The 20658-nt window shown below is 39.8% G+C and overlaps 2 protein-coding genes across 3 annotated transcripts; one reads left to right on the forward strand and one right to left on the reverse strand.

The window, feature by feature from the left end:
- Positions 1-6970: 6970 nt before the first annotated feature.
- On the forward strand, positions 6971-14107 carry khdc4 (KH domain containing 4, pre-mRNA splicing factor). Of its 2 annotated transcripts, none has more exons than XR_003833719.1 (14): positions 6971-7144; positions 7559-7742; positions 8112-8240; positions 8338-8417; positions 8522-8574; positions 8661-8839; positions 9302-9513; positions 9652-9712; positions 10338-10398; positions 10557-10822; positions 10902-11045; positions 11868-11949; positions 12125-12210; positions 13307-13369. XR_003833719.1 is itself a non-coding variant. In XM_029451805.1 (14 exons), exons 1-14 carry the CDS (start codon positions 7116-7118, stop codon positions 13522-13524), a joined length of 1812 nt encoding a protein of 603 aa, XP_029307665.1. In that variant the 5' UTR covers positions 6971-7115; the 3' UTR covers positions 13525-14107. The 2 variants fall into 2 exon arrangements, 1 of the variants encoding a protein (XP_029307665.1); XM_029451805.1 differs by having other exon boundaries at positions 11840-11949; positions 13307-14107.
- Positions 14108-14190: 83 nt separating this feature from the next.
- Positions 14191-19631, reverse strand: LOC115021381 (NADH dehydrogenase [ubiquinone] flavoprotein 1, mitochondrial-like). Its single transcript, XM_029451806.1, has 10 exons — positions 19441-19631; positions 18371-18447; positions 17739-17909; positions 17476-17659; positions 16585-16774; positions 15858-16070; positions 15596-15762; positions 15416-15497; positions 14667-14812; positions 14191-14558 (listed from the first exon to the last, which is right to left on the reverse strand). Exons 1-10 carry the CDS (start codon positions 19522-19524, stop codon positions 14463-14465), a joined length of 1410 nt encoding a protein of 469 aa, XP_029307666.1. The 5' UTR covers positions 19525-19631; the 3' UTR covers positions 14191-14462.
- Between the last annotated feature and the right edge of the window lie 1027 nt (positions 19632-20658).

A 20658-nucleotide genomic window follows, 5' to 3' on the forward strand; every position in this document is an offset into this window, starting at 1 on the left:
AATTGTTTATAATAATGCATAATATATAGCCTTGAATAAAGAATATGCTTTCTGTAATTCTCTGTGTGATTGGATCTTAGGGGAAAAGGAGGAGAAAGTGACTTTGTTTGGCCTTGCAAAAAAAATAAAAACACAACTGAAGACGTGAAAAAGAAGACAAATCTGAGAAACAACAATTATGAAGTGAGGCAGGAGGACGGCTGAGTAGCAGATGTAAAAGGTGAGGTATGCTAAAAAAAAAAAGACACACTAAGTCAAAAGTGCTTAGTAGAGAAAAATCCTTGACTTGTATTCACACTTTTTGTTTGTGTGTCTGTGTCAGCATGTCAGTGACTCTGGAAGGTCTTCCCCGCTCTTGTGTATACACTCGCTAGGCTGGTGTCTGTCTCCCTGTAGCAGCGGCCTGTCTTTGTCTGTCTGACTCAAAGGCTGCACTGTGCTGTATCGCAAACCCTGCTGCTCTTTGACGCAGATGAGCAAATATTGTTGTTTGACAGAAAGGAGTAAGGATGGGGATGAGATGATGGGACAAAACAAGATGGGGTGGTATCATACGAGCATGATACTTTTTTGGGGGGGGGGGGGGGTCGTCCTTGAGACCTAAGGGTTCAAGTCCGGCAGGGGACTATTGTTGCACGCCCTCGTTTGTTACTCGTCTCCTCTACACTACACACTCAGAATTAACAAAATAAACCATTAATAACCTTTGTTCCATTAAACAATTTCTGATGTTCTGTTTCTTTAAATACAAATGTAAACTTCTTGCACAGAAGAAAACCTGAGACAAACTTATCCAAAATTAATCAAAGACTCGAAGCCAATAATACAAAAAAGATTGCACCATATATTCCTTCCCATGATCGCAAACATGCAATACAGTCCTCTAAGCTAAGGGAAGAGATTGTGAATAATATTACAGACTTCTATGTCATTACAGAGTATATACAGAGTATACGGAGAGCAGAGAGGGAAGTGGCAGTGATCCGTTTCATTTTTTAATTTCATCACTTATAATGGTGTTTTTCTTTGTCCACCCAAATCGAAACAGAGGGACCATTAAGCTTTATTAAGTGTGGTTAACTGTGTTTGGACTTGACATGGAATACCGTCTGTGAGTACATAATCCCCAGGTAATGGATTTTCTGATGTTAAATGCCATGTAAAAGGAGACTTGAATTATGTGAGGAAAGCAAACTTAAAGAGTGTGTTTATTTATTTGCACATAAAGTGCAGAGACTTGTAGAAACTTTATCGGGGAGAAGAAAACCCGAGGGCTGCAGGAGAAGCTGCATTGGTAATACCAACAGGTTGAAGAGACACATACCAAACGCATTTGTTAAGGCAGCTTGTGCGTTTCACTGCACTGTGATACCATTATTCCTACATACTGTAGTCTATACTGCCTACCATGTGTTTCCATTTACCTGTCCTGGCTACCTCAGAGCATACAGTTCCCACTGCAGTTATTATCCAGAATCCTCTGCGGTCACACCACAGGGGGCGCTTCTGTTGTGAAGTTAATGCAATATCCATCCACCTTTCACAGACAACTGAGGCCCTCTCAGCACATTTACCCATTTAAATGGAATTTCTTGCAGCCAAAGAGCCAGCTCCGTATACGTCTGAGATTATGAGCCCTTATATGACTTGGTGATTTTTGGACCCCTGGGTCATACCACAATGACACAAGATGGAGGGTGTAGCTTGTGTAAAGATAAAATCTTTCCAAAAAAGACACTTTGCACCAGTGTGGATATTAAAGCACAGTGAGCTTGTTGTTCAATTGTCTGAGTCTGCATAGTGGACAGGTTTTGGGTGTCTGCGTGTTCTAAAACTCAATATATCAGATGATTAAGTCCTCCCCCTCAGGGCTACGGGGATGACTGAGTGTTTGATAAACTTCAAATACGTGGTGTTTGTTCAACCCAACCAAATGGATGGAAAATATTGTCTCAGTTGGCAGACTGGTCGATCTATAAACTGTGTGTTGTTTGTGTTGGTAGTTGCCAGCACCGACCGAATCTCGCTCCAATCATAACTTTTGTGCTTCTTTGCAACAGAAGCTTTTGATTTCATGCTGAGATTGCAGGCAGTGTCCTCCTCCTCTCATGTCCACGGGGGAAAACACAAGGACAAATATTTTCTTGTGGGAACATCGCTCTGTTCCACCTGAAGATTTCATAAATCCAGCACATGTCCGTTTCCTGGAACCACCAAGCATCTTTCCATCCCAGGACCCCTCGCCCCGCCTCTCAGCCTCTCCTCTTGACCAGTGTTTGAGGCTGCTGCAGGTGCCCCTCCCCTGGGCAGCCCGCTCAGGAAAGCACCCCGCTGTGTAGACGAGACGAGCCCGCAGCCCGGGCCAAATTCACGCTGTGAGGTGTATAAGAGGCTCCCATTCTCTCCAGACATACACAAAAAAGATTTCCTTCGCACTCCTCCTCCGCCTGCCCTCTAAAATTCAATCTTCCCATCTGTTTTTCCTCTCTCAATCACTTTGTATCCCCTACACACTTTCCGCCTTGCCTAAAGTCTCATTCCTCTGCATGGTCTCATCTTACGTTAATGTTTTTTTGTGGTACTCAAATGTCCCAGAATTAACTTCATCAACTTAACAGACTTCCAACCCTCAACATCTGTAACATCAGCTTATATATCAAACACATTAATTTGAGTTTTACGATACCGCACATGTAGTCAACACAGTATATTTAAAAAACTGTTTGTAATTGCTGGTTTGACAGCAAACACTGAAACCGAGGAGCTCACAGTGTTTCTTTGTTCAACCCATGGCAACCTCACCATGAGGCGCCCTTCTCCACATCACGTTCCCTGACTTCGCACCTCTGTGTCAGCCGCCAGGATCAGGCGAGACCCAGGCTTGTGTGCCTTGAAGGCCGGAGGTTACATCAACCAACATACACATTACGGTTAACACTTGGGCTCTTACTAGGAAAGACAGCAAATATGGCACGTCTGCTCCTCTCGCTCCTTCCCCCTGTCCCTGTGTTTCACCTCGTCTCTGTGCTCCCCTGCCTCCTGCCCGTAAAACAGTCATCCCTGTCAACTCAGGCGTCGAGCTCCCCTGACCTTTGACCTTCTGACACTTTACTCATCTGAACGCCATGGTTTGCTCATGCAGGTAGGTCATGAAGAGGGACATTATACATTTCCATTATACTGTTTAGTATTAGAAGCCTGTGCAGACTATTAGGAATAAGTGCAGAAACGATAAATCAAACGTTTTTAACTATCTCCATAAGAATTACTCAAGCAAAGATACTTAACAATACCATGTCCCAGCCCTTCAAATGTGAAGATTACCATTTTGTTAATCTTGCGTGACCAGAAACAGAATATTTTGGGGTCCTGGACTGTTGGTCAGACAAAGCAAGACTTTTCAACTCATTTCTGACACTCAAAATCAAGAACATAAGCTGTAGATTATTCTATCATAAAAATAATTGTTAGTTGCAACCCTATTATGTATATGAATACTTTTTAACTAGTGTCATGGCTTCCCAAAGGACTTCCTGCTCGAAATGCACATTTCAAACAAACAAATAGCGACTATAAGCGATTTTATTCACTAGTGACAAAACAAACATTTAAGTTCTAGGTATTGAAAGTATGGCATTAAGTATAAACTGGTATAAACAGAATAAATAAATAAAACAGATGAAACATTATGTCTGAGAGAGAGTGAAGGTTGAAGAGTGAACACTATGTGTTTAGAATAAGAGCACCACCTGCAGGTAAAACATAAGAACTAAACTTCATATTTGAAACCAACCATAGTTACTCGCCCCTCCCTGTTCAGTAGATTCAGATAATAGTTGACACCAGTTCTTACATCACATTCCTCCCTTTCTATTCTTCACAGCTCCACACTTACAATTAAATAATAAAAGGAACATTTATTTTTTCAAAAAGCAAAACATCTGTTTTTGCATGTGTTGGCATAGTGTCCAAATAACCTAAAGACAGAACGGTACCCATTCGTATATAGACTTATCTTAACATTAAATACAATGGTTGGAGATCTACATATTGTCCAGGCTCATGATTATATTATGACTGTATGAGTCTTGGATATTGTCTCTCCTAATATTAGAGTGCAGCACCGACAGCTGAACATCACAACTGAAATAACTGAATTCTACTGTAAATATAGCCATAAATTACAATTCATGACTTTCTCCAATGGCATTAATGTAGTGTATGAACTTTCAGTTAGTCTTTACTCAGCTCAGTGTAGACGAATTCATCCATCTTTTATGATTAAACTATTGTCATGGTACAGATATAAATGTGCACTTCAAGATTTTATTAGCAGCTGGTAGTAACTAGGGGGGAGGGAACATTGATTCATGTCAGAATCCAGATTCTTATCCTCTAAGATCTAGAGGTCTAGATATTGTAATAATAATAATAATAATAATAATAATAATAATAATAATAATAATAATAATAATAATAATAATAATAATAATAATAATACACACCAACTCAAAGTTGTTTCGATCATTATTGTGTGATTTGTTGAAAAATAACTCAAAATACCAGTTTATTATTATTTTGTGTCCATTTATCTATTTTTGAAATGAGCAAGTTTCTGAGAAATAAAAAAGGCAGCTAGCTAATCAATTTTATTTTTGCAACATTTATATTTTACTTGAACTTGTTATTCTTGAAGTCAATGAGAACAACGAAAAAAACATTTTGTAAAAAGTGTTTATTTGTGCAAGTTTAGCATGAATAAATGTTACCTTTTGTCTTCAGCTTATATAACTTCATAATATTATACACACACTTTACTCCACCTTTATTAGCGCACAGCGGAGTAGATCGTTAGCCCTCCTATGTACTGCATCCAGAATCGATTTTGAATCAGGAATCGATAGAGTCGTATCGTGACCCCAAGAATCAAATTGAATCGCGTGTTACCAAAAGATTCACAACCCTACAAGTAGCAGCTATAAGATGGCTGCATGTGTTCCCCGCTACACAACATGTTCTTCCTCTTGTCTGTCTTTGAACCGGCTGAACTTCCAGCTCAGGTGGCTCAGTAACTGACCCATCCCAGTAACAGAGTCGCCAGAGGGGAGGACACCTCCCGTCCTGAGGGCTCAACACTGCAGAACAAACTCTGTTCACCCAGTAAAGAGCAAATACCCTGAAAAGAAATAGGATTGAATTCCACTAAGAATACTGAGCTATTTACATCCATGGTTTATGAACAAGTTTTTTACTACAAAATGTATAGATGTGTTGAGTATGACAAATAAAAACCTTGAAAAAAATATTCAGAGTTCAGAATGCTTAATTTAAACAATTATGGAAATATTATTGCAAACAAATGTAACGTATTGAAATGTCCTGTGTAAAAGGTAGAGAGCAGCTTTTTAGAAGAAAAAAATAAACTGTGGTTGAATATGATATGTGACTTTAAAATGCTAGAAAGAGAAAGTTAAAACTATTAAAAATTTAAATTTCTTAAAAATTAAAAAACATAATTGCAGACATTAAAAGTATTATTTCACAAAAGGAAGTTTAATTTAATAAAAAGGGCTGAACATAATTAATTACTTCCACTCTTGGATTCGAAAGCAAAGTAAGAACAACTTCAGTCCTAATAGATCAGCATGAACAATGCCGGCGTTGTGATTGAAAAGTCTTTTAAAACAAGCCATTTCCTCTTACGTACACATAACCAAGCTCGATCCTAATCAAACGTTTTGCAGACTGTTGTCAACACCCTGCATCACAGAACAAAAGAAATTCAACTAGGGGTGCTGGTTGTTCAATCTATTGATCCATGTCGCCCCCACATAGCATTCTCACCTTCCACAGTAACCTGCACCTCCTGGCCATGTCTCTGAGCTCCTGGGTGGTCAGTAACTGAACACCTGTACCTGAGTAACCCAGAACATCAGAACAGCCTGGGAGCCGGCATGATGCTGCGGTCTGTCTCTGCAAAGGATGCTGGATGTTTGGTTATGGTCTTTAGTCTGGCTGTAATACTATAAGCCTACAGCTCGGACAGCTGACAAGCTAAAGCCAGCAAGTCATAATAAAACACTTGAACAGTTTTAATATATATTGGCCCTATTATAAATGGTAATTTAGGCAAAGAAAATAGTTCTTGTTCTTTAGTTTATGTTTGACTTTATAGTGTTATAACTATGCTAATGATATAAATAAACTATAGTCTAAAAAGTTTCCATTACAAGTAATAGTAAAAGTAAAAGCACAGAAGTATTATCAGTGTTATGTCATTTATGTTATGTTAAGTATGTATAACACATGTTTTATTATTGTGCATGAAGAGTAACTAGTATTAACTAGTCCAAATGTATTTGAGTAAATAGTAGGTAACACCTGTGAGATGTAGTGGAGTAGTATAAAGTAGCATAAAATGAAAATACCCAAGTAAAGTATGTCAAAAGTGAAAATATGTAAAAACTACAGTACTGGAGTAAAAGTATTTAGTTACATTCCCCCTCTGTGAAACCTTAAAGTGCCAGGGAACCAAGCATCTAAAATGAAGGATAATTTAGCTAAAGTTAAACAAACTTGCATTTGTTTGCATTTAAAGAGTGACACAAACAAGCAAAACCACATCTGTCAGGAGTCCCAGCGCACATCAAAGTACATACACAATCTTGACACGTGTTTTAAAAGCTACATGAAACATGAATTTGTGCATGTTTCAAGACATTTAATTAACTTAGTATAGTTGCACACACCTACCTTGACTAATGTCCTGTCCTGTCATGAAGCATGTCCTGCAGCTCAAGGCTTCTTCCTCCACTGGAAACTTTGATGCCTCCTCAGGAGAAACTCGCCAAGGGTGGTGCGGAAGTGATGAAAGGTGGGACAGGTGAGGCAGCAGCACCACACCTGAGCCTTGTTGATGCCCAGTAGATATATGTGTTGGTATTTGGCGCCTCCTTGTGGATGTATTGCTAGCAAACAACATTATCCGGAGGCGGAAACAGCGAGGTACGCAGGAGTGGCTAGCAACCAGCGCAGCCTACTGTGCAGAGGTCCAGGGAGGTTTTTCCACCTTTATTTTAACATTGAGAGGAACATTCCCGTTTGACAGGATATTGATGTCATTTTGTGGAACCCAAAACGGCGGGTGAGTTTGTGAAAACGGGCTTTTTAGATATTGTATCGTGGTATTTGACGCGCCATCAAGATGCTACTAGCCGGCTAGCTAACCAACGTTAGCCAGTTTATGTAATCATGGCGGAGTGTTGTTTGGCAGCTCCGCGCTGGTTCATGCTAGTTATTCTGTTGTTATGTATTTTAAAAGAAGGCTGACAGTGTGACTGCACTTCTGTATACATGAATACTTGCAATAAGCCAAAATCATAACAGTGGGGGGGGGGGGGGAAAGACTACGATTTCCAAGACATCAACAATAACAGTCAACGGCTAACATAAGGTGTTTGTGGGTAGCTAAGTTTATAATCTACCAAGTTTTGTTCAGTTCCCCTTTCTTGTCCTAGTTCATGATTTTATTCTATGTCATGTGTTTCTGTCCTCTCAGCCGCCGCAGCAAATGGGACCAGCCCGGCCCCGGTCCTGGCTCGGGTGGGATGGGGGAGGCAGAAGCTGCACCCACCGGGGCTCTGGATGCTGCGGCTGCTGTGGCTGCCAAGATCAATGCTATGTTGGTTGCTAAAGGCAAACTCAAACCCTCACAGATAGGCATCCCGGGACCTTCTGACAAGGTAAGGAGCATGATGTATGCATAAGAAGATATGCCTGTTTGAATGTTGATGTGAGATTCTATACATTAGTCAACGATGAGAAAGCATGTGATGATTAATATTCAATTTTACGATTATCCTGGTAATCCTCAAAATATGTTTAGAACGCTTCGTGGTTTTATATATATATATATATATATATATATATATATATATATATATATATATATATATATATATTAAATATGTCCATTTAGTGTACCATAACAGTTATGCTGATAATCTGTTTTTAGCCTCTTTCTTTCTTTCAAGATTAAATATTTCCAAGAGTCATCATTATGTTGTGGCTCACAAAGCATACTTTATCTATTGCCTCCCCTCCTCTCTCAGGCTGTAGGTGTCTGGAAACCTCCAATGTCAACAAAGGCCAAAGATGACCTGGTCGTCGCTGAGGTGGAGATCAACGACGTCCCGATCACCTGTCGGAATCTGCTGACACGCGGACAAACGCAGGATGAGGTCAGTAGCAATAATGGACAATCCCATCTCGCAGAATAAGGTTCATCACTAGCTTTGTGGAGCATTTATTGACATGCACTCAACCTCTCTTCTGCAGATCAGTAAAGTGAGCGGTGCTGCAGTTTCAACCAGAGGCCGTTACATGGCAGCAGATGAGAAGGGCAAAGCGCTACCAGGGTGACTTCTCTCCCCTCTCATTTTCACACTCTGATCATAAAAACTAGTCGACTTGCTGCTTTAATAAATACGCTAACACAGCCTTTTGTGCTCTTTCCACGCAGGGATCGACCTCTGTATCTGCATGTCCAAGGACAGACTAGGGAGCTTGTCGACAGTCAGTACTTTAAGACTTTTTTTCATGAATGTATGTCTTCATATATCATCTGATTAGACTGAAGGTTTATTTCCCTCATTCTCCAGGGGCAGTTAATAGAATCAAGGAGATAATAACCAATGGTGTGGTGAAGGCTGCAACTGCCTCATCTTCCTCTTCGCCGTTCTCCCCGAGTGGGGCTTCAGTCACAGTTTACCAGCAGCACAACCCACCTCCTCCTTCACTGCCCCCCATGACACACCACAAACCACACTATCAGTCTGGGGTAAGACGGTTTCCTTTTTGTCTTTTTTACATCTCATGTACTAAGGCCACATCCACACTAACGTCTACTCTGGCATTTTTCTTACAACATTTTATAATGCTACTTCTGCCTACATGTGCAGGAGGAAAGCTATTATTGGAGCAATTGGCAACAGTTCCCCTGTCCAGCGGCGTTATCAGCCCTACGTTGAGCAGCATGGGGCACACACATGCCCTGTGTACATAGTTGGTTATGTGATGTGTGTTTTCAGGCATGTTAGCGTGGATGGAGATTATGTATAACACTCTGATGTAACGCCATTCTTTTTAAAAGAAAAATGTATTCGTGTGGATGTAGCCTAAGATGATACTACAATGAAAAGCTTAGATTACACTCAAAGTGCAGAGAGGACAATGTTTGTAAATACATACATTAATGCATTTAGTTATATTTATGCCCGTTTTATGTTATGTTCTTTCTCAGATGCATTATGTTCAAGACAAACTCTTTGTGGGCCTGGAGCACGCTATCCCGGGGTTTGTGGTCAAAGAGCGGGTCGAGGGCCCTGGCTGTTCGTATCTGCAGCACATCCAGGCTGAGACTGGGGCCAAAGTCTTCCTTAGAGGGAAAGGATCAGGCTGTTTAGAGCCTGCCTCTGGACGAGAGGCCTTTGAACCCATGTACATCTACATAAGGTGGGTGTTTCCTATCGATTTAAGAAAGATTAAGAACCTCTGCTTCTCAGAGATGATTCCTACTTGTGCAATAATACGAACTAGTTCTTTCATTACTGTTTGCTCAGTACAACTAAATGCAGTCTATTCTCCCCCCAGTCACCCTAAACCAGAAGGACTTGCAGCAGCAAAAACATTGTGTGAGAACCTGCTTCAGACGGTGAGCAATTTCCTGTTACTGTGAAATGTTAAACTACGATACTTTCAGTACGAGCTTATAAAACTTCAAATGCACGCTTTGTTGACTTTTACTGCCGTTGTTAACTGACTCCCACTGGCTGACCACAGCTTCTCGCAGTGCAGGACACAGTCAATACAACTGCTTTGAAATTTGGCACATGTCTAGCTTTCGAAAACACAGATCAAAGAAAATCAATCACCTTTGGTACAATATATTCTTGACTAATCAAATTCTTACCCATGAATAATCTATTTATTAATCAATAATACCCCTAGTGGCTACATTGTGTAACTCTCAAACTAAATCATTGTTATCCACAAACTCGAACAAGGCTAAAAGTCATTGTTGAAAAATATATCAAATAACATGCACGTTCTTGTGAATGACGTCAATGATCTGAGCTTTAGGATTTGCCATTGAGATAAAAACCTATTAGTTACAATACTGTAGAAATTTGTGTAACTATTATTTATATTCTATATCACAATCTTAGACCAAATGTTTTTGCCGTTGTCTTAATATTATTACCCACAATAGTACACTTTCATATTTTAGTTCCTTGAACCACTAACAAGCCTTACTTACAATATTTCTCTTTCTCTAGGTCCATGCAGAGTATTCCCGCTTCCTCAACCAAATGAGCTCCATGATGCCAACACAACAAGGTACAATTCAGACGGGTTTTTTTAACCATTATTTATTCAGGCCGAGGAGCACTGAGAGCACTGAGAGCAGTTGTCTTTCTGTGATTTAGTTTCATCACTTGATTTGGCAATACAATTGATGGACTGACTTGATCTGTTTCTCTCCCTTCCTCCTCCAGGCTTTGCACAGCCTCCAGTGGTGAATGGGATGCCTCCGCAGCCTCCTTACTACCCCCCTGCTGGATACCAGCCAGGCTATGCCATGCCCGTACCACCACCTCAACCACAACCTGTCTCTCTACCTTACACTGTCCCACCCCCATTACATCCTGCAGGTGTGCCTCCTCAGTACTCCCTCCCCCCTACCCCCATCCCTGCTCTCTCCCACACTCTTGCTCCAGCTGCTGCCATGGCACCTCCTCCTGCTTCAGGCACGATGCCACAGGTAGGATCGAGCCATCAAAACCCCATGTGTATAGCATGCAAAGCAATAATACTTACTAAACGTCTTTCCATCTCTGCAGACTCTTCCTCCTGTACCTTTTCCTCCATCAGCTGCAGCACCACCCAAAGTTCCACTTCCTGCCGCTTCAGTCAACCCACCACAGAAAAGACGCTTCACGGAGGAAGTCCCAGACGAGAGGAACAGCGGCCTACTTGGATACCAGGTAATGACCAGCTCTACAATCGCTCATCAATCTACTTGTTTTTCTTTTTCACCCTTTTTAGAGCTGCAACAATAAGTCTCATGACGGAAAAATAAGCAGCAGCAACTATTTTGATAATCGTTTAAATGTAATCAGAAAATGCTGTTTTCAGCCTCTCGAATATGGAGCTTTCCTGTTTGTTCTGTTTTGTATGATATTAAACTGAATATCTTTGGGGTTTTGGACTGACAAAACGAGACATTTAGAAACATTACCTTGGATTTTGAGAAACTGGAATAGGCGTACCAAAACCATATAACAAATGATCGATTTAAAAGATAATGACAATGATCGTGAGGTGCAGCCCTACTTGTTTTCTCCACCTTGTTTGTTTGCCTTTTTGTTTGTATACCTAAGTCGCTTAGTTTCATCAACCAGTCATATCTGTCCTCAGCTGCTCTTTTACTTCACTGTCTTTGATTTATCTAATACAATTTCACCCTTCCTTTATTCAAATGTTGCACGTACATTGGCTTGCTGTTTGTTGCTGTTGTTCACTTACAGTTTACGTGCGTCTTTCTACTAGTAATAAGGAGTTTCAGAAAAAGGTATTATTAATACTGATAAGCTTTAAGTATCTTTCATAGTGGCTGGAGAAAATGTCAGAGTAATCAGACTCGTGGTAAGCTATTCACAATGACAGATTTTTACTTTGGTGTGGATATACAATAGTTATTAGTCACATTAGCTAGTGTCAGGACAGGGTTTAGTAGAGGATGTCTGCTAATCGCGCCTGTGTGTTTTTCTGCTCATAGCATGGACCCATTCATATGACTAATTTAGGTGCAGGCTTCCCAGTGGGCAGCCCAGAGACTACAGGACCCCCACCACAGAGTTCCTCTGGCCCACCGAGTGAGAGGGACAGGTACAGAGTTTTGTTATATTTGTTACACACACACGGAAATTAGAATCGACTAAATAAATATCAAATGGTGCATCTCTAAATTTATTTACTTTCAATTTTTTTGAATGAAATATTAATAGTGTGCAAGGGCCTGTAGGCATAGCTAACTCACCCCATTTCTCTTTGCGTTCTGCAGTAGGCAGCTAATGCCTCCACCTCTGCTGCCTGTGAATGGAGTGAGACCCAAGATGGAGGAGAGAAGGGCACCGCAAGGCCCCGTGGGTAAGGGCATTATCATGTGGACTGACAAATCCTTGCCCAAATCCAAATCCACAGTTCCTGACTGGACTGTGCCATTTATAAGCTCAGCCTGGATCTATTCACAGCCCTAATGTAGAGCTGCAATGAGTAAAATGTAAATCCTCTCCTGGGCCACGAGACTGTCTAAATTTCAGCGGTTTTACTTGAAGAGGTGCATCTGTTACATAAAGCCCAAGCAGATGTATCAAGAAGACGCATAATTAACCCAAACGGCTTGTATTTCTTTGGATTTGAATAATGAAGTAGATTAAGTGTTTGTGGCAGGTTATATATATATATATATATATATATATATATATATATATATATATATATATATATATATATATATATTTATATTTATATATATATATATATATATATTTTTTTATTTATATATATATATATATATATTTTTATTTATATATATATATATTTTTTTATATATATTTATATATATATTTTTATATATATATTTATATTATTATTATTATTTTTAATATACACTCTCGCACTCACTTAAAATAGGCCTTATGATTCTTGCAGGAATCTGCTGCTGTGACAAAAAAAATCTCCAGTGCAGTGGAGCTATGACTTTTGTCCATTGTTCAATCCTTTTGTCTGATAAATCTAGTCAACCTTACCGTCCCGTTCTGATGACATCATCAGTCTGGGGTTGTCTGTAGTGTTTTTGCTTTCCTCACTAACAAGAATCTCTCCTGTTTTTGTGTTTCTCTTTTTCTCTGTGTTTTTCTTCTCTTCCATGTATCTCTGGGATGATGCTGGACTCTGATTGGGGGTGGGGCACGACTCGTCCTGCCACTTGATTCGACGACCCTAACACTGTCGCTCCCCACCAACCAATGGCTGCCCCATCCTCTACTCTGCTGACAAACTATGATTTTTAAATCTATTAACTATTTGTTTCTCCCAAAATGTGTTTTGTAATAATTAACTTAAACCTGTCCTATTTGAAACATGTTGCCGCTGTTTTTTTGTGTGTTTTTTTCTCTCTCCCTTTCTACCCAAATGTGCCACCCCTCCTTTCTTCTGCGTGCATCCCCTCTTTTTCTTTCAGAGCCCACAGTGAAGAGATTGAAAACTGGTTTGGTGGCGTACACCGGCGACTCCTCTGATGAAGAGGAAGACCACTCAATCTCCAAAGCCACTGGGCAAGGTAACCCTGGAGCAGTTCCCCCCTCAGGCTGGACACAGGGCTATCGCTGCCCTCCTCCACCACCTCGTGCTAAAACACAGCCACAGCAGCAGTCTATGCCTTTCTGGATGGCACCATAAAACAGGAAAAAACTCTCTCAGTGCTTTGTGCCGAGTCTTACAGGATGTTCACCCAAACTGTCTTTTTCCACCACTCATCAACCTTCATCACGTGGATGACCCGTAACAGCGACATGTTGGTTGCAGCATTATTTTAGTACTTTAGTACTTGGGTCCAAATGGACATACTTAAGTTTTGGAAAAAAACGTTCTTTTGGTGCGCACATTATAGTTTGAAGATGAACATTTGCAGGACTGATACTCAAAACTATTTTGTGGATGTATAGATGGTCAGATGAGCGATAATCTGCCTCCAGTTTTATTTGGAAAGATTTGAAAACCGATGCCAGGTGAAGTGTTTGAATATAGTTTCTTTGTAAAATAAATAAACAATATCACAAGGTGATGTTGCACATCACTGACCACTTTTCATTTATCCTTAGTACAGCTTTTTGTCACCTTTCCTTTCGCCCTGTCCAAGTCAGTGACACCATCTCTTCCTATTCTGGTCTTTTTGTACAGATCATATTGGACTAATATGTAGTAAACCTATTGAATTTATTTCATGCTTTTGTGAAATAAATAAACTTAATTTATTGCCGTGTTTGAGCTTGTGTTTTTCGTAACGTATTTTCCTTTTTATAAAGTCTGTTCTGCCACACTTCATCACAGACCTCATATCTGCCAAATAGCCGTCAACAGTTCTGCCTGGCAAAATAAACAGTGGAATAAGTGACTAACTATATTACAAAGAATGGACCACTCATCTGCATGGAAAAACATGAAATGTTAACATGGAAGAAATGTCATTTTAAGCAGTAAAACGTTGCATTCTAAATCAGTACAGACATATTCCTATTTAAAAACTGTTAAAAAAATATAATGTACTCTGTCCTATAGCACGATGAACTATTATTACTGCTGTGAAGGACTGAATGCTGAAACGGACCCCTGTAGTTTCAGATCATCTCAATCTCTGGCTCTCTTGGAGGGTTTTTCTTGTTGTGCTGAGCTATGCGGCTCTCCATGACCGGCCGGAAGTGGCGGATCAGTCCCTGTAGAAACAAAAGTGCTTGGTAAAATATAAATTGGTACTTGATAGAACTTGTAACCTCAGTCAGTGTTTCATTAACAGCTTAAAAAAAACAATCCGGAGATGTCACCTGCACAGGCCAGGCTGCTCCGTCCCCCAGGGCACAGATGGTGTGTCCCTCTATCTGCTTGCTTAGCTCCCAGATCATGTCAATCTCTGAAGCTGCTGCTTCTCCTCGAACAAACCTCCACATCATGTTATCCATCCAGTCGACTCCTGAGGGAGGGGACAAAGAGGAAACCTTTAAGCATGGTTTCGACCAAACATGGGGCTTCTTCTGGCAAATACCTACATGAAAGGAATGAACTTTACTTTTGATAAGCCAAGCACATTTTGTTTTTAATACTTAAATACTAATTTGCACTTAAGTTACATTTGGTTTTCAGTACACTATCAGTAATATTGAAATCAAAATGAATAATATGACAATAACCAAGTGATAAGATAGACGACTCTAACGAGTTGAAGTTACAAAGTCACATTTTGAACTGATTATTATTAGTATGTGATAAAAGACTGCACTACAGTAGTGTGTCTTTTACCTAAATGTAAGATGCAAGTATTTCTCTTACCACACAAGTAATATGTGGGTAATACAATCTTAAGGGAGCTCTGATTCCAGTGTTCAGGTACTACTATTGGATTCATCATGACTGTCAGCACTTCTTTCACTGAGGTGTTGTGCACAGAGTAAGAGAGAAAGGGCCTCCGAAACAATACTGAGACCGTGTTGGTTGTAAGAAGAATGAAAAGATTAGGTGATAATAAAACTGCATGGTGTTGACTTACTAGTGTTAGACACATTGTGCAGTTCCTTACCCTCTCTGCAGGGGGTGCACTGGCCACAGCTCTCATGTTTGTAGAACTCAACCAAACGTGCGATGGCTCGGATCACATCAGTCTGGAAGAAAAATACAATTCTCAGATTATCTTTCCAGACTGATTGTCACTAAAAGTGCTGTGTGTTTTGTTATGTACATTACTCAGGGATCTGTTTACCGATTTATCCATAACGATGACGGCAGCAGTTCCCAGTGCAGTCTCTGCACGGACCAGGTCATCGAAATCCATCAAAACATCGTCGCACACATGGCGGGGGATGATGGGAGTGGAGGACCCCCCTGGGATCACTCCTAACAGATTGTCCCAGCCGCCCCTCACTCCTCCTGCACCAATCACACAAGAGGAGAGAGGAAGTCAGGTCAACATCTCGTCACGTTAACCAGCACCATCACTAAGGGTGGACTGTAAACACACACACCTGCGTGTCTCTCTATTAGCTCCCTCAGAGGAATAGACATCTCTTCCTCCACCGTGCATGGTGTGTTCACATGACCGGAGATGTTGTACAGCTTCGTCCCAGAGTTCCTCTCCCTCCCAAAGCTGACGAACCAAGCTCCCCCTCGACGACAGATTGCAGGCGCCACAGCAACGGTCTCCACGTTGGAAACTGTCGTCGGGCATCCAAACACCCCTTAAAAAGGAGAGAGATGAAGCAGTGAGTGATCACTGAAGCATGGATGAACAGGCCCAGGGCCCAAAGTGGCCTTCACCTACAAAATATCACTCAAAGAGTGATTAGGAAGATACTCAAAATCACCTCAAAGAAACATAAAGAGAGACCAAAATACTACAAAGACACTAAAAGACTCATCTGTGTAAAGGGATAAAAACAACCACAAAGATGCAGAACGACTACAAAAAGGGGCAAAACAACAACAGACAACAATAAGACCAAAATAATTTACAAAGTGACCACAACGTGACAAAACCAGAGAGATGCTTAACGGCTACACAAAACAGCAACAAAAAGAGGCTCAACTATACAGTCTGTATGTCTTGCTCCTATGAGAGGTGGTCCAGAGGCCCATCCTCTCATACTGCCCATGCACTTAAAGACTAACTACAATATAACCCGAGTTTGCAGTTTCTTAAACTACATTTAACCTCAGTAGGAAACTGGATGTAAGAGACTGTGGAGCTTTTACCTATGTCTGCAGGGAATGGCGGTTTGAGTCTGGGTTTCCCTTGTTTGCCCTCAAGAGACTCGATCAGGGCCGTCTCCTCCCCGCAGATGTAGGCTCCTGCCCCTCGCATCACAAACACATCAAAGTCAAACCCAGAGCCACAGGCGTTCTTCCCTATCAGCCCTGCTTTGTATGCCTCATTGATAGCCACCTGTTTGAAGAGTAGAAACAAACATCACACAGCGTCTATGGATCTACGTGCAGTGATGGGAGGATGTATTCAGATGCTTTACGTCAGTGAAAGTACCTATACTACAGTGCAGAAATACTATGTTACAAGTAAAAGTCATGCATTGAAAATGTTACTTAAAAATATTGAAGTATAATAAGAAAAATGTACTTTAAGTATTAAAAGTAAAACTACACAATGCAGAAAAAAATCCCCTGTTACTGTTAAACAATTATATATTATATCATCCGATTATTATGGTAAGCATTATGAAAATACTAGGAAAAAATCCAAACTGATATTATTTAGAATAAAATAATTAAAAAGGAAAAGCACCAAATATTCACATTTGACAAGATACAACCATGACATTTGTATTACCTAAACAATAACTTCAGTGATTATTAAGATAGTTGCCAATACATTTTCTGTCAATCAACTTATCAAATAACGATTAATCGTTTCAGCTGCAGCCTATTTGAATATTTTCAAGTGTCTTGAATGCAACAATCCGTAGAAATAACTAAAGCTGTCAGATGAATGTACTGGGGTAAAAAGTATAATATTTTCCTCTGAGATGTAGTTGACCAGAAGTATAAAGTGGCATGAGAAGAAAATACAAGTACCTCAAATGTTTATTTAAATACAGCACTTAAGTAAATGTACTTAGAACCATTGCATACCTGTAGATTTGACGACTCATTGTAAAACTCTCCTCTAATGTATATGTATGCAGCCCGGGCGCCCATGGCACTCCCAGCGATCAGGCAGCCTTCTATTAGTTTATGGGGGTCGTGACGCATTATCTCACGGTCTTTACATGTCCCAGGCTCCCCCTCATCAGCATTCACCACCAGGTACTTAGGCCTTAGGAAAGAAGGAACCACTCAACACTGATACATCACCAGAGCGTCATTACGGGTGCTAATGCCATCGCTTCTCCTACCTGCCATCGCTGGGTTTGTTCATGAAGCTCCACTTCATGCCTGTGGGGAAGCCTGCTCCTCCTCTGCCTCGAAGCCCTGAGATTTTCACCTCATTTACAATCCAATCTTGTCCCTTCAGTATGATCTCCTTAGTCTTATACCAGTCTCCTCGTCTCAGTGAGCCCTTGAGTCTGGCAGGAGGAGGCACAGCGATGAACAAATATTTCTTTGTATTTCTTCAAAGTCTTGTTTTTTTTTTTTTACATTTTCAGGGCATTCATAGATGAGCAGTTCAGTTTCTATGTTTTAATGCCCATTTCTGGACAGGTAAATGTACATAGGTAAATATCTCTATACATGGGGAGATATTAATAGTAATAATAAATGTTAAGTAAACAAGACTTAAAATAAATGAATATATAAATTATTATAAAATAAAGGACTTAAATAAAAGAGATAGCAATATGGATATGATTTTTATTTTTTAAGTAAGTAAATTAAGAAAAAAAAAAAAAGATTAACAGTATCATACTTTTTCTAAAAGAAAAAAGAATAATTGTTGTGTGTATACCCTGAGTTAAAGTTTATTAAAGTATTTCTACCGACTTGCTGTCCTGACTGGGAGAATATTGTTTTTCTTTAATGCCCTTACCTCCAGTCATGACGGCCATATAAGTTGGTGAATATGCGGTCTTCGTCACTCAGAGGGCCAAATGTTGTCTTTTTTGGCTTCACCAGGTGAGAGAGGAAGATATAAAAGAATAATGTGATTGACAGAGTGGCCATGATGGATGCATGAAAATGAGAGCTGCCATCTAATTATTTAATTATTGATTCATCTGCTGATTATGTTTTTGATAAATTAATTAATTGTTTTGTCTATAAATGTCAGAAAATAGTAAAAACTCCAGGTGACTTCTCAAATGTCTATTTTGTATGTTCAACAAAGCAAAGATATTTGTTTTTATTACAATTGGCGACAAAGAAATACAAAAATCCTCACATATAAGAAGCTGGAATCAGCACATTTCTGTCAAATAACTAAGGTGATTATTTGATTTGGAAATACATTTTCTGTTGATTGTTGTTGCAGCTCTATCAATTATGTACAAGGTTGACATAATAGTGAAAACTAAATAATGCATTATATGAAAACTCATTTGAATATATGAGAGGCCTCACGTACATATATTTAGTTTCATATGTCAATATTTGTAATGTGTTCTGAGTTTAGAAATGTGCATCATCATATGTGAATTACAACTGATTTATGTGAATTGGAACAATTTCAACGGTTTTAAAATTCCCGCTGTATGTTAAATGATAAATTAAAAACACTGTGACAACATCTGGGCACCTTGCAGTAACCAAATAGACATCAATATACCAAACAAACTAAAATTCTGAAAATTATTTTGGCTGGTGGGAACACATTAAACATCTTACATGAATATATGAAATATTGCCTGTTCTATCTTTTTTTATATATAATGTAGAACAATATGAAAATATTTAAGCCCCACATTTTTAAAAATCCAAAATAGCTAATTAAAGAATATATCATGTTTATCTATTGGATAATCACCTTATTTCCCTAACAAGTAACAACTTGCTGCGTGTCAAAACTTTCGCATGCCTGTATATGAAAGTAGACATTTAGGCCAGTGTGCTGAGTTTTACAGTATATTCCAGAGTGTGTTGCAGAGTGTGTTGCAGGCCTACCTGCGGCTGTGCTGCAGTGCTGTAGGTCAGACGCGGAGCGACATGACGCGCCACAGCGCCCCACAGCATCCGCCGAGGCAGCATCCTGCAGGTGACAAACACCTCTAACTCACTTCAAACTGTTTTATACTCCGAAACTTTTCCTCCCAGAGTCTCCGTTTGACTTCTCATACAATCAAACCGATTTCTGAAACCTCCGCTGTTGACAGAAGCTCATTGCTGGTTCAGCTCAATTAAACTAAGAGGATTAACGAACTACGTCACATCCTATCCCAGCTGCCCGCGCGGCCTCCCACAGGTACCCAAATGTTTCACAGGTGCGTGCACGTGAACACTCAAACTGACGATTAATTGGTGAGTATCAGAGTCATTGAGAGGCGCTATCATCAAGGGACTTTGTGCATGATTTACAGAGTTATAAATGGATTATTAATGTGAAGATTACATTTATCCAAGGTCCATTAAGAGCCATTGACTAACCAATTTGACAATAGGCCTTTTTCCCAGCAGACAATTTTGACTTTTCATTGTAGGAAAAACACAGGTGTTACTAATAACATGGATGATGACTCTGTTATATTACAAGTGTCCTATTAAGCAAGGACAGTGAGCCAGCATGCACAATAACCAGACCCTGAACCAGCTGAATCATATTGTTTATTTTATGATTCAAACCTGTTTTTCCCCTACTGAGACATGTAAAAATGTTTGCCGTGAAAGTTATTTTTCTTTCCGCTCATGCACATTTCCTGTGAAAGACAATGATAAGCCTCTCAATGTACACTTAGAAGTAATGTGTAAGATTAAGGAAGTGGTATTGTGCAGGAAGTGAGTAGTCTAAAAAGCTCTAGGGGTATTTTAAAGTGGTCTCTAAAATAAAAAATAATATAGCCTATTCTATTTTACGGGGACTGGGATTGTTAGAGATGTTTGTAAATAAAGTTTACTTTTAAAGTACATCTCGTTCAAAGAGATGTATATCATGATATGATATCATATTATCATAAATTCCTAATGGAGCTTGACGATGATCTTGCACACTATTAGCTTATCACATGTGTTGGAGTACAATATCAGCCAATGTCAAACAAGAAATGTCAGAACTCCAAAAAGTATGTTTACGGTATTTTTTAAAAGTCTCTATTACATAGTTTGTCCACCAGAGAGCACGAGTTAACTGTAATATTTCCCACTCAGCATATATCTTGGTCACAACTC

This window comes from Cottoperca gobio, chromosome 16, assembly GCF_900634415.1.
Source record: "Cottoperca gobio chromosome 16, fCotGob3.1, whole genome shotgun sequence".
Taxonomy (NCBI): Eukaryota; Metazoa; Chordata; class Actinopteri; order Perciformes; family Bovichtidae; genus Cottoperca; species Cottoperca gobio.